The sequence below is a fragment of the Azolla caroliniana genome, unplaced genomic scaffold (assembly GCF_043228905.1).
Source record: "Azolla caroliniana isolate FFs.n. ecotype wild unplaced genomic scaffold, voAzoCaro1.0.p SCAF_16, whole genome shotgun sequence".
In the NCBI taxonomy this organism is placed as follows: domain Eukaryota; kingdom Viridiplantae; phylum Streptophyta; class Polypodiopsida; order Salviniales; family Salviniaceae; genus Azolla; species Azolla caroliniana.
Genome location: NW_028230451.1, coordinates 5665980 through 5680593, shown reverse-complemented (window position 1 = coordinate 5680593; position 14614 = coordinate 5665980). Strand labels below are relative to the sequence as shown.

At 38.1% G+C, this 14614-nt stretch overlaps 2 protein-coding genes across 3 annotated transcripts; one reads left to right on the top strand and one right to left on the bottom strand.

Annotated features, from left to right (window-relative positions):
- The first annotated feature begins 2368 nt into the window (after positions 1-2368).
- LOC147853786 (uncharacterized) lies at positions 2369-4303 on the top strand. 2 transcript variants are annotated; one of them, XM_087331879.1, is made up of 2 exons: positions 2369-2757; positions 3142-4303. In XM_087331879.1, the coding sequence occupies exon 2, from the start codon at positions 3247-3249 to the stop codon at positions 4120-4122; it is 876 nt and encodes a 291-aa protein (XP_087188005.1). In that variant the 5' UTR covers positions 2369-2757; positions 3142-3246; the 3' UTR covers positions 4123-4303. The 2 variants fall into 2 exon arrangements, with proteins under 2 accessions (XP_087188005.1, XP_087188004.1); XM_087331878.1 differs by having other exon boundaries at positions 3130-4303.
- A 2085-nt stretch (positions 4304-6388) lies between these two features.
- LOC147853785 (pentatricopeptide repeat-containing protein At1g74600, chloroplastic-like) lies at positions 6389-11630 on the bottom strand. Its single transcript, XM_087332067.1, has one exon. It carries the CDS (start codon positions 10761-10763, stop codon positions 6417-6419), a length of 4347 nt encoding a protein of 1448 aa, XP_087188193.1. The 5' UTR covers positions 10764-11630; the 3' UTR covers positions 6389-6416.
- Positions 11631-14614: the final 2984 nt, after the last annotated feature.

The following is a 14614-nucleotide window of genomic DNA, read 5'->3' as shown; positions in this document are numbered from 1 at the left end:
TAAGAGGATAGGCCACATCAACCTCCAAAAGCTCAAGGGAATGTAGTCGAAAGGAATCGTCATCGGACTCTCAACTTCTACCGAAAAGGAAATTGTAGGCGTGTGCGAAGCTTGTCAATTAGGCAAATAGCAACGTTCATTGACGACTTCTCCAGACATACCAAAATTTATCCAATGTGCCAGAAAAATGAAGTGTTCTCGCACTTCCAGAAATTCAAGAACGAAGTCGAAAAGGCAACCAATCGTCATGTACGATGCCTTCGATCAGACGACGACAAAGAGTACTTCTCCGACGCCTTTTCCGCATACCTTCGACAAGAAGGAATTCGGTGAGAGTTTACCTGCCGACACACACCTCAACAGAACGGAGTTACAACCGAACGCAAGAACCGGCACATACTCGAGGTGGCAAGGGCAATTATGAACATCAAGAAACATCTACCAAAATCATACTGGGCTGAAGCAGCGGATATGCCCGTCTATCTGATGAATCGTTGGACAACATTAGGAGTGCACGATGTTACCCCCTGCGAAAAGTGCACTCGGTAGGAAGAGTGCTTCCCATATGAGTGTTCATGGTGTCGTTTTTCTTCTCTATTGTTGAGTTGGTTGTCACGTTTGATTGTCAGCGAGCAATACAACACAGCTACGCGAATTAGACTACCACACACTCTGATACCATGAAAAGAAACGGAGAGTGTAGGTATTCTTGCACAACGGAAGAAAACTGTGTGTGTGTGTGTGTGCGTGCGTGCAAGACAAACAGAGAGAGATAGAGAACAATAAGCTATATTAGAAAATATGAAATATACATCTAATAGTAACTTGGTTACAAAAGAGTTGGTTTAAATAGCAACTAAACCCTTTCTATTGTTTACAAAACTAGTCTGGACCTAGTATGTCCATTGTTAGTGTGAAAGCCACTACATTAGGGAAGTTGGATTTGACTCTCAATAGTGAGTATGTGTGTTTGTGTTATTCTCCCTTCGCACATGCTACATCACAACATCAACACCTTCAAAATTAAGTATTATGTAAAGAAATAGTGTGCAGCGGAAGAAACCTGTGCCTATGTGTGTATGTGCAAGACAAAGAAAGAAAGAGAGAGAGCTTAAAGAGACAGAGAACAAGAAGCTAGATTAGAAAATATAAAATATACATCCAACAGTAACTTGGTTACAAAAGAGTTGGTTAAAATACCAACTAACCTAGGGCAACTACCCTTTCTACTATTTACAAAACTAGCATGAACCTAAAGTGTCCATTGCTAGTGTGAAGCTACATTAGGGAAGTTGGGTTTGACTCTCAACATATTACTTATGAGAATGAACTCACGCATTTTTCTGTAGTGTCTGTGGAGTTGGCAAGTGACTCTTTGTATTCAACATTCTTGCTAATGGAACATGAAAATTGAGAGTGTGCACGACAACAAGAGAACCATGATAACCTCCATACCATAGTCGAGGTTGGGAAGATTAATAGAGACTAAGAAGAGAGAAGGGAACAATTGAGCGTGACTTCCTACCTAATTGGTTGATTTATTTGTCCATACGATGAGCTTCTTTAGTCAAATTAGGTTGCAAATTATTTGGTGGCACTTGTCGATTCACATCTTGTTTGAACTAGCCTCAAGAGGCGACCAATGAGAACCGTGCAGATCAACATGATACTGCAAGACAAACAAAAGCCTTAAGTATGAACCATGCGTAAGTGTCGTGGTGGCCTAGTCATGCTTGTCTAGTTAGAGGTCGAAGAAGGTCAACCGCGAATGAGAGCTTGGGACAACCAATATCGAAAACGTGAGTCAAAGTCCCGTCCATTCGAGTCCATGCCAGGGAGGCCTATTACGTTTTTCTATTCTTCTTTCGTGCGCGCTCATGGGCACGCCTTTTTCCTGGGCCTGGTCTCGATGACAATATTAGATTTATGTCCGGACAAATCTGCGTAAAATGTGTAGGCCGAAGAAACTGGGCATGTCACGGCCCTGGCCCGGACAAAAGAATGCGGGAGGTGCCTGGCCAAAAGAGCAAAGGGACATTTTTTTGTAAATTCGAAAAAGCTGTCAAATTGGAAGATTGAGAGCTTCTTCTAGAAGCTTCTAGAAGAGAAGGAGAAAGCTTCCGGAAGTACGCAGACAGATTCTTGGAAGATTTCCATGCCCAAATTTGAACCTCCTCCAACTTTCTGTTCTTCTTCTTCTTCTTCTGAGAGCTGTCAAATTGGAAGATGGAGAGCTTCTTCTAGAAGCTTCTAGAAGAGAAGGAGAAATCTTCCGGAAGTACGCAGACCGATTCTTGGAAGATTTCCATGCCCAAATTTGAACCTCTCCTCCAACTTCTGCTCTTTTTCTTCTTCTTCTTCATCTTCATCTTCATCTTCTGCTTCCTCGAATCTGTCGTTAGTGTCAGTTTAAAGGGATCCATGGATAATCCTTTCATTGCAGCCTCCGCTTATCGACGCTGTATGAATTCGCTCCTTCGCTCTGTACTATTTAGTTATGGAATCTTTGCAGAAGCTGATGAAGGATGTGTTGAAGAACCATATCAGATCATAGAGCTGAGTCCTTCTTCTTCTTCTTCTTCTTCTTCTTCTTCTCGCTCTTGGTTCCTTAGTAAGTCAACGTTTGACATGGTGAGCCATCTTTCTTCTACAATTCCACACTATGTTTTCCCTTTCAATCTTCTTCTCCTCCATCGGTTCTTCTTCAAACATGAAATCGCTTCCAGATTGATGGCCCAGCAGCTCAGTAGTACACAAGTAAGTTCTTTTCGTACACTCTCTCACTTCGGCATGATCTTAATCATCTTAATTTTGTGGTCTTCTTTTCTCTTACACCTCTTTTGCATCGTGGCAATCTTTCTGCCAGAATTCCTCTGAAGTTTGTGATATTTTCTCGTGACATTTCTCCATTCATCTTTATGATGATCTCTCTCTCTCTCTCTCTCTCTCTCTCTCTCTCTCTCTCTAGTAGCTATGCAACATTATGGTCTCCTTATCATTACGTTTCTATGTGCATGGATTTCATATGATCTCTGTCAGTTGAACTTAGGCTTACCTACCTCAGTGAGTGTGTTTGCCTTTTGTTGATGTCTTGTGTTTCTTACATAATGTCTTATTTCGATGATAAAGCTCTTTGCATAGGTGAAAGAATACCCGAGGATTTGCTGCATCGTACCCAACTCGTGTTTTGAACTCATGGTTCAAGACACCTATGCTGATTAGAATTGTGGAAACATCCCTCTGAATATGCAGGATTTTGAACATAAGGATCCTAATAACTACAAATTCTGTAATGAGGTATTCGTGAATGGGCAGAAGCACATTGTAGGAAATTTTCGAAGGCAAATATCACCAGCACATTCTTGTTTTTATGGCCGTTGCAGATGCCTTACAATGAGTCAGAGCTGTGGCCATACGAGAGCCGAGTCGCTCTTAATATCTGAGTTGTTCATGCTTATACAGAAAGATCAATATACTTGGAAAGAGATTGTTCTCTTTTCAAAGAGGTTTCAACCAATGGTTGGAGACTGTCAGATTTTGAGCTTTCTGGGAGATAATACGCAGAATACAGAAGCATTTGTGGCCAAGGTCATGGAGCAAAATTACTCAAGAAAGGAGCTAGAATACATCATGAAGGAACAATGGCTTCTGAGTAGTGAAATATTTGGTGATGATGAGTTTGGGATTTCCTCTTATATTGATGCAGTGGAAACAGATTCGGAAGGAACAATTGACGATATTTGTCCCGCTGGTCTGAATTTGGAAATGGAAATTCTTTTGAAGGAAAGAACTTTTAAATGGCTCAGTTACGGAACAAAAGCTTTATACATAGTGAAATCAGCAGATACTCCTAGTTACGTGAATGTAGAAGTGGAAGTACCTCTTAAGGAAACAAATATCAAACTGCTAGATGATGGTACTAAAGCTCCAAATATTAAAGAATCAGGGGATATAAGTGAAGTAATACCAATTCGAGAAGTATGTGAAGTAGAGAAGGCAAATAATTGTGGAGATATTAAGCTAGAGATAGCAGACACGGTCCAATCGCCCAACTGTGAACATTGTGTCGATAGTACTGAGGTAGATGACAGCCTGTTTTGGGAACTTCTGTTAAGTTCTTAACAAGTTCTCTAGACAATATGGAGAAGAGGAGAGCCAAATTCCTCTGTCACTATCTCTATCTGGTCTTGCAAAAATGCCAGATAATCTAACTATGCGAGTGGGTCATTGACATGACCGAGAGTAAAGAAATCATGTGAGCTGTAAGTACTGACAAGATGATGAGGGAAACACATTATAGAAGGCTGAGGTATTCACCGTTCTTTCTTTTTCAACATGGCAAGAGAGATTTCTAACAGTAGTGGATGTGTGGGAGGTGATGCATATAGTTAGCTACTATAAAGATGACCTTGTTGTTATTTTCCACCAAGCAGATGAGTGCAGTATGTGCAAGACATCTCATTGCGCATCTGGATGAACTTCGTTTCATAGATTTCTGTATTTCTGCAGTTTTCGGGTTGATGCATTCAGCCTCCGAGTTTCTTTATTGGATGTTTATGATAATAAACACTCATGACAGAGAATTGACTTATAGCTAGTTTTTTTATGCCATGTGATGATACAATATGTGATTATATGTACATATAGTGTTTTTAGAGAGATATAATGGTGTTAACTACATGGATTGGATGCTGTCAAGGAGCTAATTCAGTTTATTCACATCGCACTTTGCTTATACATTTGCAAATAAATATTGCTTGATGCAATTGTGATAAGGTTCCTTAATGTGGTAGATAGTGTAGGTACATTTGGACACAGAAATGTATGTAACGTTACATGATTATGGAATGTTGCATCACTAACATGGAAGAAACATGGTCCAATAGCCCTCTTGTGGCAGTCACCCTTGATTGACTTAGTATGACTGGTAGCATGAGTAGGTGTCCTTCATTGACTTTGTATAGCAGCATGACTTGTAACATGAGTCGGCATGGCTTGGGATAAAAGGGAAGTTCTGATTCTTCTTTGTTGATAATGAGCTTGAGTTGTGCGGTTGTATTTCTGTCCGACAACTTCTTGTTTCTTGAGTTCATGCCAAAAACAGACCCAAGTACCATCGGTGCTTGTATCCAAAGTAACACTATTATTGAATGTTGTCACTAAGGTGATGGAGACCGTCATTTTAAGGAGAAGGTTATGAACACCTACCACTTGCTTGTGGCATGGTTTTATGGGTATGCTACCAGTTAAGGGCATAACCATAACTTATCCTGTGGTAGTTTGTACCATCGTTTTCCTCGTGTGTAGTAACTATGGTACAAACTACCACGAGATAGTTAGGGTTATGCTCTTCATAGGTAGCATCACTAACTTGAAGGATGGAAACATCATTCCAAACAGACATCCATTGCATAACGAGTGGCATAGTTCCATGGGTGTAAGAAGCATATCACTAACTTGAAGGAAACATCATTCCAAACAAACATTTATACAAATTCCATTGCATAACTCGTGGCATAGTTCTGTGGGTGTAAGAAGCATATCACTAAAAGCATATCACTAACTTGAAGGAAACATCATTCCAAAGAGAGATCTATACAAAATCCATTGCATAACTTGTGGCATAGTTTCATGGTTGTAATTATCTTTTCGATGGAGAACCATGTGTATGAAGAACCTTCCATAATAGACAAATTTATGCAAACCAACAATCCCAATATCTAGATACGGTTTCCAACGCATACCTAGCTGTTATATATTTTTTGTACCAATTATGCGCATCCAACATATTTGATTTGAAGTCCAGTGTGGTTATTACTTTTACTTGCTTATCCATCAATGTTGTTCATACTAAACCACCACCTTTTTTTATTGGTTCCATCATTTATTAAATTTGTTGTTGTGGATATATGGAGAGAGGCAAATGTTGGTGTCAATATCCTTCATATAAACACCGAATTTGTTTAACTTTGATCAAACCTACTTATATATTTCATTAACTATTAGCAGCTCGCCTTTAGAAGGTTTCCATCTTTGTATATGTAAACTCTTATGTGGCAGACGTATCATACAAACATCAAATTTGTGAGCTTCCCAATATCTAATGACTTTAGCTTTGATGACACCTACTTATATATTTTGTTAACTATTGGCAGCTCATCTTTAGAAGGTTTACGTCAAGGTCCAATTGTGTAGTTGGTTGCCATATCGATAACACATTGAACATCTCCATGGGGAACTAAGTGTTTTCTGTTAACTTATCACTATTGATTGCGGTATCTTTAGTTCATTACTGGTTTTTGTGCCACATTGAACAAGTATACCATGGTCCATGACTACTCCTTGACCTGATAACTAATAAAGAAAATTAATACAATGTATTCAAAGAAAGAGAGAGAGAGAGATGTGATAGAGCGCTAAATGTCAATGTAACCTTCTGTTATTGTAATGTCAGATACTGATGCACATGATGTTATGTGCCATTCATCCTGTACTTTAATGAGTTCAAATCTAGGCCTCCAATACTCCAGACATGCCCATTTTTTACAAGCAGCCAAAAGAATAGTCCATGTAACAATATTTGCTAGAGAATGCATGTTCTCGACCATAAAAAAAGCTTCCTCAATATGCCCTGCTCGACTTAGAAGATCAACCACACAATTAAGATGCTTAGTACTTGGGAGTATTCCATAGCCATTTTGCATAGCATCAAAATAAATCAGGCCTTTATCTACAAGACCTGCGTGAGTACATAGAGAGATTATATTGAGGAATGTAACCTCATTTGGATGTATTCCTTCATCAATCATTCTTTCAAATAAATGGACTGCAATACCACAATCGCCGTGACGAGCATATCCCATTATCAAAGTGGTCCATTTGTGGAGATCTTTCAATGGGATCATATCGAATATATGTTTCGCATTGTTCATGCAGCCACATTTTGCATACATGTTAACAAGAGCTGTGGACACACATGGTTCAATTAAGTCTAGACCAAGTTTGTTGATTTGAGAGTGAAATTTTCTTCCGGATTCCAAGGCTGCATCATTCCCACAAGCTTTTAAAAGGCTGGTAAAGATTGGAGAATCTGGTAATAGCCCTCTCTCTTGCATTTGGGCATACAAGAAGAGCCCCTTCTGAGATTCACCATGGTTGATGAGACGTAAAATAATAGTATTCCATGATAATGTATTTGGAGACACACCTTCCATTTCCATATGTTCCAAACAACTTAATGCTTGAAGTTTGAACCCATATTCAGAATATCCTGCAATGAGAGAATTCCATGAGACTATATCTCGAACATATAGACGATCAAAAACCCTTTGTGCTTCCTTAAGTAAGCCAAGCTTAGCATACATGTCCACTAAAGCAGTTCCAACAATGAGATCTTTGTCAAGGCCAGTTTTACAAACATTAAGATGGACATCTATGCCATTCATCAAAGATCCTACCCCAACACACAGCTTCAAGGTGCAAATATATGTGACAACATTTGGTAACACATCATCTAGCTGCATGTATTGCAAACATCCCAAAGCTTCATTATAAAGACCTTGTTCAACATACCCTATAAGCATTGCATTCCATGACACTACATCTCTACTTGATAAACTCTCCAATACTCTCCATGCTTCAACAAATGAGTGGCATTTTGCATACATGTGGATCAGAGTATTGCCCACATGAAGAAATGCATCAAATCCACTTTTGGCAATTCCTACATGTAATTTCTTCCCTATTTCTATTTCACCTAGCTCTGAACAAGCTTTCAAGCTACAAACATATGTAGTATCATTCAGGGGAAAACCCTCAACTTGCATCAATTCCAAACATTCAAATAGTTCATTGTTAAGTCCATACTCTGCATACCCACAAATCAGTGCATTCCATGATGAGTTGCATCGTATAGATAATCCATCAAACACATGCCTGGCTTCTACAAATGAACCACATTTAACATACATATTCAATAGAGCATTCGTGACAAGTATCTCATTTTCAAACCCTTTCTTGATAACCTCTCCATAGATTTCATGACCATTTTGTATGTCTTTCTCGTCAACACATATGCACAACCAAGAAACACAAGTGATGGCATCAAAAGGTAGAAAGTTTTCTTGCATTTTATCCAGCCAAATCAGTGCTTTTTCAGATAATCCATTGTCTATGTAACCTGCAATAAGAGCATTCCATGTTACCACATCTTGAACAGGAAGTTTATCAAAGACTTCCTGTGATTCAGAAAGGAATCCACATTTTGCATACATATAAATAAGACTAGTGCCGATGAAAGGATCTTTCTCAATACCCAGTTGAACTAATTGGTCATGCACTTCCTGTCCTTTATCAATGTCTCCTGTATGGGCGCAGCCTTTCAAACAGTAAACAAACGTTATTGCATTTGGTAATATGCCTTGCAGTTTCATTCTATCATTAAGCACTGGAAGCTCTTCATCAAACCCATGATCAGCATATGCTGAAAGCATGATATTCCATGAAAGCACATTGTAGACAGGTAAATGTTCAAAGATTTTTATTGCTTCAAACCTCAAACCACACTTCACAAGGGAACCTATAAGCATATTAAGAACAAACGATTCGTTTTCAAGTCCTTGTTTAGCAGCATCTGCATATAGTTGTTGAATTCTCTTTATGTTCCTTAAGAATCCACAAGCTTTGAAGCTAAGACCAACTATTGTTGCATTAGGAGACACTCCTCTTAATTGCATTTCTTCTACACAATCAGTAACTTCCTCAAAGAATCCATTTTCAATATACCCATTAATCAATGCCGTCCATGCAGCACAGTCTTGAGTATCCAGGCGGTTAAATGTTTCTTGTGCTTCTGTAAGTGAACCACACTTTGCATACATTTCTATCAAACTGATTCCAATCACATAATTCTCTGCTTCCTTTTTCATAATCTCAATGTGAATTTCCTGTCCCTTACCTTTAGCACAAAGGTTGCCACAAGCTTTCAGAACGCTAACATATGAGAAAGCATCAGATACCACACCCCTCTGCTCCATCTTTTCAAAGATTGCTATCGCTTTCTCACTCTGACCATGTTCAGAATACCCTGCAATCAGTGTATTCCATGAGACAACATCTTGAATGGGCAGTACATCAAACAGTTGTTCTGCTTCTGAGGTTGAGCCCCATTTAACATACATGGCCAACAAAGCATTACCAATGAGAATATCAGTTTCAAGTTTGAGTTTACTTATCCAAGTATGTAGTTCAAGACCCCTGTCTATGAATCCTAGGTTTCCACAAGCTTTTAGTCCGTAAATGAAGGTTGCTACATCTTGTGGGATATCTCTTATCTGCATCTCTTCTATGCATTTGAGTGCCTCTTGATCAAGGCCATGGTCAATGTATCCTGATATCAAGGCATTCCATGGAATTGCATCATTGGTTGGAAGCTTCACAATGATTAGCAATGATTCTTCAAACAACCCATGTTTAGCATACATATCAACAAGTCCATTTGCAACAAATGAGTCTTTCTCATGTCCCTCTTTGACAATTATAGAATGCATTTCTAGGTTAATGGTCATGATTCCTATGTTACTACATGCTTTCAAAACAAAAACAAATGTGATGGTATCACGTAGCACACCATTGAGATGCATCTCTTGGAAGCAATGCAATGCTTCTTTGTTGTTCCCATTCTCAACATACCCAACAATCAATGCATTCCAAGAGACAGTATTTTGAGTTGGAAGGTCATTAAACACTTTGCAGGCTTCTTCAAGTAAATTGCACTTGCAATACACATCAACCAATGTGTTACCAACGTAAGGATCTCCTTCAAATCCAGTTTTTGCGGCATGTATATGGATTTCTCGTCCCCTTTCTACTGCATTGACATCCCCACAAGCCTTTAAACTGCAAGCATAAGTGATGGCGTTGGGACAGACTTCCTCAAGAAGCATTTGATCTAAGAAGCTAGTTTCTACACTAAAAAGGAATGGATCAGGATATCCAGCAATCAGTGCATTCCAAGAAACTACATCCCGATCAATTATTTGATAAAACATGTGTTGTGCTTCCGCAAACAAGCCACACTTGGCATACATATAGATTAGACTATTTCCAATGAAAGGATCTTTTTCATACTCTTCCTCAATTATCATTATATGAAACTTTAGACCCACATCAAACAATCTTAGCTGAGCACAAGCTTTGAGTAGAGCCACGAATGTAAAACCGCTAGCATCAACAAGGTCTTCTTGCATCGATTTATACAGATCAAGGCCATAGTAGAAGTCACCAGAATCTATATATCCTTTTATCAGAGAAGTCCATGAATACTCATCCCGATCAATCAATCTCCAAAGAACTTGTCGAGCCTTAGGCAAATTATCACATTCAACAAACATAGGGACAATATAGTTCCCTAAAAGACCATATGCATCGAGACCATTACCACACACAAGCATAAATGCACGGTCACTGCATGTTGAACATTTCATGTTTTTGCACTTTTGAAAAATACATGTAAGGTCTTTAACTGATATGAGACCAGATCCTTGATCAAAAGCCCACAATGCTTCCTCAAGGCTTGCAGTTCTCTGATCAGTTCCACTATTATACAAACTTACATTAACTCGACGATTTGATCTGATTTTCCAGTTTTGAGCATACATATATCTTGGGGGAGGCTCATCCCCAATGTTGAGATAGAATGGGGTTGGATGTACATGATCAAACAATGCACTGACATCCATTTGATTCTTAAGGATGAGAACCATTACATTCAGTTCCTATTTTCATGGAGAAGAGGAAGCACCCATCTACGAAATCCATGCAAAATGAAGAAGTCTTTGCGCTTGGAAAGTGTGCTCAAAGAATGCATTGTACCTTGGACTTGTCACCCTATATCTTGTATTTTCGTGCAGAAGAACAAGTACCCATATAAAAACCATTCATACTCCAAGGTTGGGCTTTGGTGGAGTTAGAAATGCAGGCTAAAGCAATGCATTGACCATGTCTTGTTCATTTGATTTGTTCATAGTGGGGGCATCCCATTGCTTTATTTTCTCAATTCATGTACAATAATGTTTAGCCAAATATGTATACATCTCAACCGAACTCTGCAAAAGGAAGATACCAGCTCAAAAGACCTTCATTTGTATGATTAGAATGAGAATCTATTTAGTTCATCTGTTCTTCTCATGGAGAAGAACAAGTACCCATATACAGATCCATCATTGCAAAAACCAGCAAAAGGAAGCTACGTGTTCAAAAGACTTTCATTTGGATGCTTATGATGAGATTCAATTTAGCTCATCTGTTCTTTACATAGAAAAGAAGATGTTGAACAATCATGTAGACGAACAAGAACCCATAAACCAAACCCTACACAATCATGTAGAAAAGCAAGAACCCACAGAAACAGAAACAACAAAAGACTTGCAAAGGAAGAAGCTTCCAAATGGTTAGGCGATGGTAATGTTAATCAAAAGCTGGGCTACTCATGGTTTTGATGTCTTAGAATGAGAAGCCATTACCTCATCTCCTGACAGTTTTGTGTGCAAATTCATGTTGTCATGCAATTGCTTCTTGAAATCTTTGTTTCGTTCACTTAAACTACTGATTCTCCATGTAGAAGATCAGAAAAGCTACAATACACACACAATATACATATAGAGACACAGATCTCAATAAAAGCTAACTAATCCATGGGAGGAGCTAAAAGATCAAAATATCTATGTATACATATTGTATAGATAGATTCCATTATCGTCTTCGGAGGTCAAATATATGATTTATGAGACCAAAAATATTACATTTCACATGATACATGTGAAAGTGAGTAGTAACTCGCGATGTTCAAGAACTTTACCAATGAATGTTCCAATCAGGGGTGCACATCATGGTATTGTGAGAGATATTCGTGCAACGATTGGGCTTGATTGAAGATGTGTGGAAAACATGGTCGAATATGATCAAAGGCAAAACATTGTATCAAAGTGTGATACTCAAACTCTCGAACTTGTTTAGGGCAAAAGTGTGCATAGTCAACCACTCTCATCACTTGTGCCTCAACTCCCCGGCTCACATCGCAATGCATGAGAGCTAAGTTGCATGATGGGCTCTAATATGTATCGATGTGTATGGTTTCCCTATTCTATGAAGAATATGGTTTTGCAGTTAGGTGCAACATGCGCAATATAATGTGTGAAGCGTGAGCCTCCACATTTATCCCATGTCAAGATACATTGACGTTGCAAAAAGGCCTCATTTACAGAGGAATCTAGTGTTACATCATGAAGCAAGTTTGTTTCATCTACTAAACCATTTTTCCATATATTGCACCCAATGCGAACAATTTTTTTTGCTTTTATGCGTCTATTGGATCTTTTTAACCAACTTCCCATGCAATTCGATGAAGTCGATATAAGGAACTTTTTTGAACCTTACGCATGATATTCAACAACCCTTTCCATGGCCATGATCTCAATGGGAAGTGATCCCATCTCAAGGAGTAGATTACGTCCACTCCATAGAGAAGCATCGATGTCACCAATGTGTCAAAAAGTTATTTCTTGATGACCCAACACTTAATATCTCCATGATTGCATGTGTTCTCAAATGCATAATATGTTTCCTTTCCAGCCTTTAAGTGACGTGTAGCACATTCATTCCATCTATGATTTGAAGGAACTTCAAGATGAAGCTTTCCACGCAATCAAGTGGTTCATTACAATACATAATGTATGGTTTACCTTTTTTTTTAGTTATTCACAAGCAAAATCTTTGTTTTAGAGTTGTTGACACTTGATTTAGTATATATGCAAAAAATTTCCAATGCCTTCATAAGCTTTTGTGCATCTCCTAAAGTATTTGCAAAAAGCACTACATCATCCACATATAACAAAAACATAACGACTACATTCCCATAGAGAGAGAGAGAGAGAGAGAGAGAGAGAGAGAGATAAAGAAATATATATTAACGTCTTCTAAGACCAAAATTGGCCCATGAGACAATTGGTTTACAACAAAATGGGGTGTTTACCCAATCATTGAAATAAAAAAATAATGCAATGTCCAAAGCCGAACTCAAACCGGAAACTTCTAGTGTGTGAGACTAGCATGATAACCAACTACACCATCTAGACATATTGATTGATTAATGCCTATATGTGCCAATGATTGATGTATTTGCCTATCGTGTTCAATTTGATGGGTATGAAGCATGGGAAGTATTTGTTGCAAATGTTCAGAAAATAACTAGATATTATAGAATTCACCATACCTTTAGAGGGAGAAAGATTAAGTCTCCTAGTTAATTTGCTTGATAAATGTAACTCATTGTTAATTTATTGGCCAACAGATGTAGTGTTGATGAGATATCAAGAGGTATTAATTTTTGTGATGCAGGATCATGATCTTATGGCGAAAAATTATCAACATGCTAGACTACATCGTTTAAGATGAGAACTAGAGGATGTTAATTGCCAATCACATAAGTTTTTGCATGACCTTCATGAATCACATGCACGACATAATGTGGTGTGGTTAGAGGACAATGGTATAATGTGTTTCAATCCTCAAAAAATTGTGAAGAAATGCATAGAATATTATACACAATTGTTGGATGTACAAGTATGTATCGATGATAATGTTAAAAATGATAGAGATGTATTTTTTAATGTAGTGGAAAAGCATGTATTACATGATGTGGCACAATCATTAGATGTTGATATTTCAGAGGATGAGGTGGAAAAACACATCATGTCACATATTGTTAATGATAAGTCATAGGTGGGATGGATTAACAAATGAACTCTTTAAGAAATATATAATTAAGTTAAAGGGGCCTTTTACGGTCTTATTTCAGAAGGTGTGAACATCATGGGAAATGCCTCATTCTTTGAAGATTGGTTTACCGTTTGATCAAGCTTTTGTCAAAGGTTCTTTCTCTGTCTTCCTTTGTTCTGTGAAGGCCTATTTCATTGATGGGGGGGAATGTACAAGATTTTTGCAAAAGTGACGGCCAATAGATTACATAAGGTTTTACGTTCTCTTATTCATAATGCTCAATATGGGTTCTTAGCAAAAAGAGACATTTTATATAATATATGGCAATTGATTATGGAAAGGAGTCTAAACAAGATTTTGTGTTGTTACAATTGTATACCGCGAAAGCCTATGGCAATGTGGATTGGTCATTTATAAATCAGTTAATGTCTCATATGGGTTTTGGTGATTGTATGTCTGAGTTGGTATACACATTACAGAAGCGTTCGGTTTCACATGTGATGTTTAATGGAGGAGTAACACAACCTATTTCTATTCAAAGTTCAATTAGACAAGGATGCCCAATCAGTCCTATACTATTCACTATTGTGACACGTCATACTCTTGTTATGTTACACAATATGGCTATGGAGGAAGAATTTCTTGGACATAGGTTGCTATCCAAGGAAGCCATGTATTGTTCAAGCACTCACAAATGACCATATCATGTTTTTGGCACCTAATCGGGAAAATATTAGTAAGACAAGAGATGTGTGGGAATGTTTTTCAAATGCTTCAGGGTTGAGAATTAATATGCATAAATTTGCCCTCATTTCATGTACAGAACAAGATGTGTTAG

Bases quoted from the DNA above. Each gene is read 5' to 3' on its own strand.
- LOC147853786 (XM_087331879.1), top strand. From the start codon at position 3,247: ATGCAGGATTTTGAACATAAGGATCCTAATAACTACAAATTCTGTAAT.
- LOC147853785 (XM_087332067.1), bottom strand. From the start codon at position 10,763: ATGGTTCTCATCCTTAAGAATCAAATGGATGTCAGTGCATTGTTTGAT.